Here is a 5,171-nt window from a genome sequence, read left to right on the forward strand (position 1 = left end):
TGGTTGAGAGTCCGCCTGCCGATGCAGGGGACACGGGTTCGTGCCCCGGTCCGGGAAGATCCCACATGCCGCGGAGCGGCTGGGCCCGTGAGCCATGGCCGCTGAGCCTGCGCGTCTGGAGCCTGTGCTCCGCAATGGGAGAGGCCACCACAGTGAGAGGCCCGCGTACCGCAAAAAAAAAAAAAAAAAGAAGAAGTGCTACTTCTTGCTAAGCTGCTCACATGGCTTCTCTTGGTTTTAATAAAATCAAGAAGATCTGTCTCATGTTACTCATGGAGCTTCCAGCTCTCTCCATTTGTGTATTAAAAGTTTAAGTGGACCAAGGGGGTGAGTGATGCCAGGGACTAGATGTAAGCTGGACTGAAATTCTGTGAACCGCTTTGACAATAACATTTCCCCTCTCTGGCTCTGGAACCGCATGCGCACCCACGAAGTACTGAGAGCTACCACCATCCCGCGTACAGTCAGCGTCGGGAAATCAGCAAGATCTGGCTATGAGTTTGCGTTTTCATGCCTCCTTAAGGCTCAGGAAGCAATATTTCGGGGGGTGGGGGCAAACACACTGTTCAGCTCGAAAATTTCCTCTAGATGGTGAAAGGAAAAGCCATCCGTCGGCTTCCACCCCGAGAAGAACGAGGCAGGGCTGCCTGGGCTTTGCTAATAAAAGCGGAAAGTGTAAATGGTTTGGTGGTGACTGGCTTTAGCCCTTGGCCGGAGAAATGACATCACGATGTTCACAAAGGACAAGAACCGCCGCTGCCGCCACCGCTGAGGCTGCTGCTTCCCCTCCCTGCGCGGGTCCCGCATTACATCACCGGTGAGCTCCTGCGGGTGGGGGGAGAGAAGGCTTTGCCAGGGACTCAGCCCCAGACCAAGGAGGATAAACACGGAATAACAAGGATACGGGGCGGGGGGCGGGGGGAAAGGAGAAGGAGAAGGAAAAAGCAGGACTAGGTTTCCTACCACGACCCTGAACGTGTGTATGGGGTGCGGTGTTACATGGGCACCGACTCCTTAAAGCAGCCGCACCCCAAATTCCGTTCCCGCATCGCACACCCCACCCTCCTCCAACTCCCAATTCCAAGTCCAACAAAAACCGACATCCAAAGCAACCCGGGAAGTTGCGTTGAGAGGCCCAAGGGGGACGACAGAGAGGCTCCCGGGGACTGGGAGGGACCACGACGCCCGCGCCTCCTTGGGGGAGTGGGGGGAAGGCGGTCGCCGCTGCGCCCCCGCCCGGCCCAGCCAGCGGTGCCTCCCCCGCCAGGCAACAGCGGCCAGAGGGGGGAGGCAGAAGCGCCTCCTCCGTGCCAGGAGCTGAGACGGCGGCGCAGGGGGAGGAAGGCGCCTCTCCTTACCCCCGATGAGGGGCGGGTCATGCCATGGCAGCGCCGGCGAGCCACAGCGGCGGCGGCGAGCGGAGCCCAACCAGCAGCCCCCGGAGCTCGACAGTGGCCCGGGACGCCGCGGCGGGAGCCCGGGACGGCCGGGACGTGGGAGCCAGGAGCGCATCGGTGACAGTCCCCGGCCTCCCTCCGCTTGAGGACTACGAGTGCAAAATCTGCTACAACTACTTCGACGCAGACCGGCGCGCGCCCAAGCTGCTGGCGTGCCTGCACACCTTCTGCCAGGAGTGCCTGAGCCGGCTGCAGCTCCGCGCCGCCGCCGCCGCCACCGCCGCGCCCGAGCGCCCGCTGCGCCCGCCGCCCTGGCACGGGCCGCCCAGCGCCATCGCTTGCCCCGTGTGCCGCCACCGCACGCCGCTGCCCGACAGCCGCGTGTACGGCCTTCCCAATAACACCAAGCTCGCCGAGGCCTTCCCGCTGGCCCTACGCGCCGCGCACGACCCGCTGCCCCAGGACCGCCTCCTGCCGCTGCCCGCACGCCACCCAGCGCCCGCCGCGGCCCCGTCGCCCGCCCCGGCCCCGCCGCGGCCGCCGGCCGCCGAGGACGCGGCCCGAGGACCAAGCTCCAGCGCCGGCCTGCGCGCCCCGGGCTCCTACGAGAGCTGCCAGAACTGCAAGCGCGCCGCGCTCACCGCGGGCTGCGTGTGCGTCGTCTTCTCCTTCCTCTCCATGGTGGTGCTGCTCTTCACCGGCCTCATCTTCGTCAACCACTACGGCGGCGGCGGGCCCCCCCCGGGGGGCGGGACGTCCCCTGATGCGGCCCCGGCAGCCGGTTTGCCCTTGCCTTCGCCCGTGGGGCCCATCTGCCTGTCGGTGGCCAGCATCCTGGCGCTCTTCTCGGTCGTCGTCACTTGGGTTATCTGCTGGCTCAAGTACCGGCCCGAGGGCGCGGCCACGGGCTCGGCTGGGGGCGGCGGCGGCGGCGGCCCGAGGGCGCGGGCGGCGGCGGAGGCGGGCGGCGCGCGGAGGAGCGACACATAGTGGGGCCACACGCCTGGCCTCCCTCCCATACCTCCAGCGCGGTCCGAGAGGAGGGGGCCTCTGGCCCGGTGCGCTTGAGCTTCTCCGCCCTCTGCGGAGGGCGGCCCCCGGCCGCTCACCCCCTCACCGCCCGGTCACGGCAGAGCTTCGGTTTTCCGCGTCTCTGGCCTTTCAAGTCCACGCTTCCGCGCTGGGCCAGAGAAGGAAACCGAGGAGGCGGGGATGCTGGTGGCAGTCCCATCTCCCTGGACTGTGCAAGGTCAACTTCCGCTTCATGCACCACCCTCATCCTCGCCAGAGTGCACAGCCATCCCTCCCTGGGGTCCGAGGATTTGCAAGAAGACGAGGAAGGAGCAGTGGGATGCCCGCTGCCCCGCCTGGAAGATGGTTTTCTGGCTGCTGTGACTTGAGAGTTTCTTTAAAGGTATAGGTGCTAGCTCACGTCCGCAGCAGTTGTGAATGGACCTGAATTGTCCAGAGGAAGCATGAATGAGATGTAAACGTGAACGGTTTCCCTACTTCCTGGAGGCCATGGCGAGTGAGGGAGCCGGAGCGCTGAGAGTGACGTTCAACCCCGGGGGGCGCGGCGCTGGCCTGAGTTGGGAGGCTGCACCGACCAACAGTCCGCGTAAGTGCGCGATTGGGCAGGTGCTCAGCGCGCGTGCGCGCTCACATCTGCCGCTGGAGTCTTCGGAGCACAGCAAGGGTGGCGCGCACAGGGCGGTGGATCCGTCTGCTAGCGGCCCGACAGAGTCCAGAAGTTCCATCTCCTGGAAACTTGTGATTGTTTTATTCACGGTGTTGCTACCAGGAAGTCATTTCATCTTCTGTAACTGGGCTCAGGGAGCTTAACGAACCCGTTTTCTCTTCTCTTCTCAAAGCTGACTTACTGTTGCCCCCACCTGGAAGATATTGAAAGCTATTCACGCGGAATAGAAACTGTAGGCTTCCCCTGCCTTTTTTCTTAATTTCATTTTTACAGTAATTTATTTTAGAATATATAAATCTGGAAATTTTGTGCATTAAGATTTCTGGAAAAGTTGTTTGATAAGCAGTAATATTTCTCCCGTACATTTCAAAAGTAGGGGCGGCAGTAAAGGCGTGTTGGTAATTGATTCAAGATTTTATACTGTGAAACAACTGACTTTCAATTATCTGATCAAATAGAAAATACTGCTCAAAAAACGAAACTGACAAATCAACTGACAGGTCTTTCATCCTTTGATTACAAATATATATTATACTTATCAGAAAAATATTATTTTGAATTCAGCTGTTTGATATTACTAGAAATCACTGAAATGTTCACATCTGATCACATTAGATGAAAAAGAATACGTACCTATCCGATTTTGTAACTAAAAAGACGAATTGAGAGTGTATGTTGCAGGTGGATTAGATGTTTTATAAAGAAAAAAACCCTGAATTGTTCCAAATGTATTTTATATGAAAACATTCTTTATTCCATCTTCTGAAATTTGGAATAAGACAAAGTTTTCATGCCTAAAAATCACAGAAGCTACTGAGGGTATGCTGTTATTCCTCATGTATTTATGCAAGCTGTCTGCATGATATCTTGACACTATTAACCGAACTTGAATGGAGCACTTGTATCTATCATAGAGTGAAGTAATTTATGGGCCACTGATAAGTGGTATGGCTGCAATTTAGGAATTGCAATATGGTATGTTGTGTGTCTGCACTGTCAATAAAAACAAGAAGCATTTATAGAAAAAATCTGTTTTCATGAAACTTATTTCATGGGGAAATTGCTCTGAGTTATTTTGGTGGTGCTTCTTTTCCTGAAATACACAACCTCATCCAAATTCTAACAGAAATTTCACATTTTGAATAGGGCTGAGAGAGCAATAACTCACACGTGGGAGTACGCTGCAAAGGCATTTCATGGAATTACTTCTAGGGTTTAACGGAACTCCTGAAGGCCAGTTGAGATCTGTTGTATTTTAAAGACTTACCCAATCCACTACTATAACGTTCCCCTAAAACTAAACTCTGTTGTCAGATTTTGTTCTCAGTTTCTGCAAAATGTTTTCAGTTTCCTAATACTAAGACTCACACGTCAGAGATTGGTTTTAATTTACTTTTACCTCCAACAAATAACTTGTGTTATTTTTATTTCTGTATTCACTTTAATCTTGTATCCTTTGTTTACCTCCAGTGCCGAGATTCTGCTAGTATTCACAACTGTTTAGTTGTACAAGAGCAGTTACACATATGTGTAGTCACTAGCATGTACATGCTAGTAACAGAACTTGGCTTTGTGGATGTAACCATGTGTACCTGTGGGCACACACATGTGTTTGCTATTTCATTCCCTTAAATTGGCAACCTAGAAGTTTGTCTAAAGTTACCTGGGGACCAGCTTGTTTCTTATAGAGTTTATTTATGTTCCACAGAGGAAGATACAACAATGACATAAACTGAATTATTCCTCATAAATGAGAAAGAGATCTTTGAATTGCCTGAGTCACGACACAAGCCACATTTTGCTTCTTTCATAGGTTGCAGATGTAAATCTCTTGTAATGAGAAATTTGAATAGTTTAAAATCAAATATATATAATTAATAGCTCAGTACCTGACCATGGAGAGATTATTTTTTTCTTGGCTAACTTTGTTTTATTGCTAATTTCTGACTTCTTTATCAGGAACTGAGTGGCAGGATGAGGCAATGGAAAACATTTTTCCAATTTCTGGTGGTTTTCTGGCATTCAGCTGTTCCCCCATTTTGCAGATGTGACTTCGCCATTCCTGCATCACATGG

At 53.7% G+C, this 5,171-nt stretch overlaps 1 protein-coding gene across 1 annotated transcript; it reads left to right on the plus strand.

Annotated features, from left to right (window-relative positions):
• Nucleotides 1-1,212: 1,212 nt before the first annotated feature.
• RNF228 (ring finger protein 228) lies at nucleotides 1,213-2,387 on the plus strand. The gene has a single exon (XM_060301784.1). The coding sequence runs from the start codon at nucleotides 1,383-1,385 to the stop codon at nucleotides 2,385-2,387; it is 1,005 nt and encodes a 334-aa protein (XP_060157767.1). The 5' UTR covers nucleotides 1,213-1,382.
• The last annotated feature ends 2,784 nt before the right edge of the window (nucleotides 2,388-5,171 follow it).

The sequence above is a fragment of the Globicephala melas genome, chromosome 7, assembly GCF_963455315.2.
Source record: "Globicephala melas chromosome 7, mGloMel1.2, whole genome shotgun sequence".
NCBI lineage: Eukaryota > Metazoa > Chordata > Mammalia > Artiodactyla > Delphinidae > Globicephala > Globicephala melas.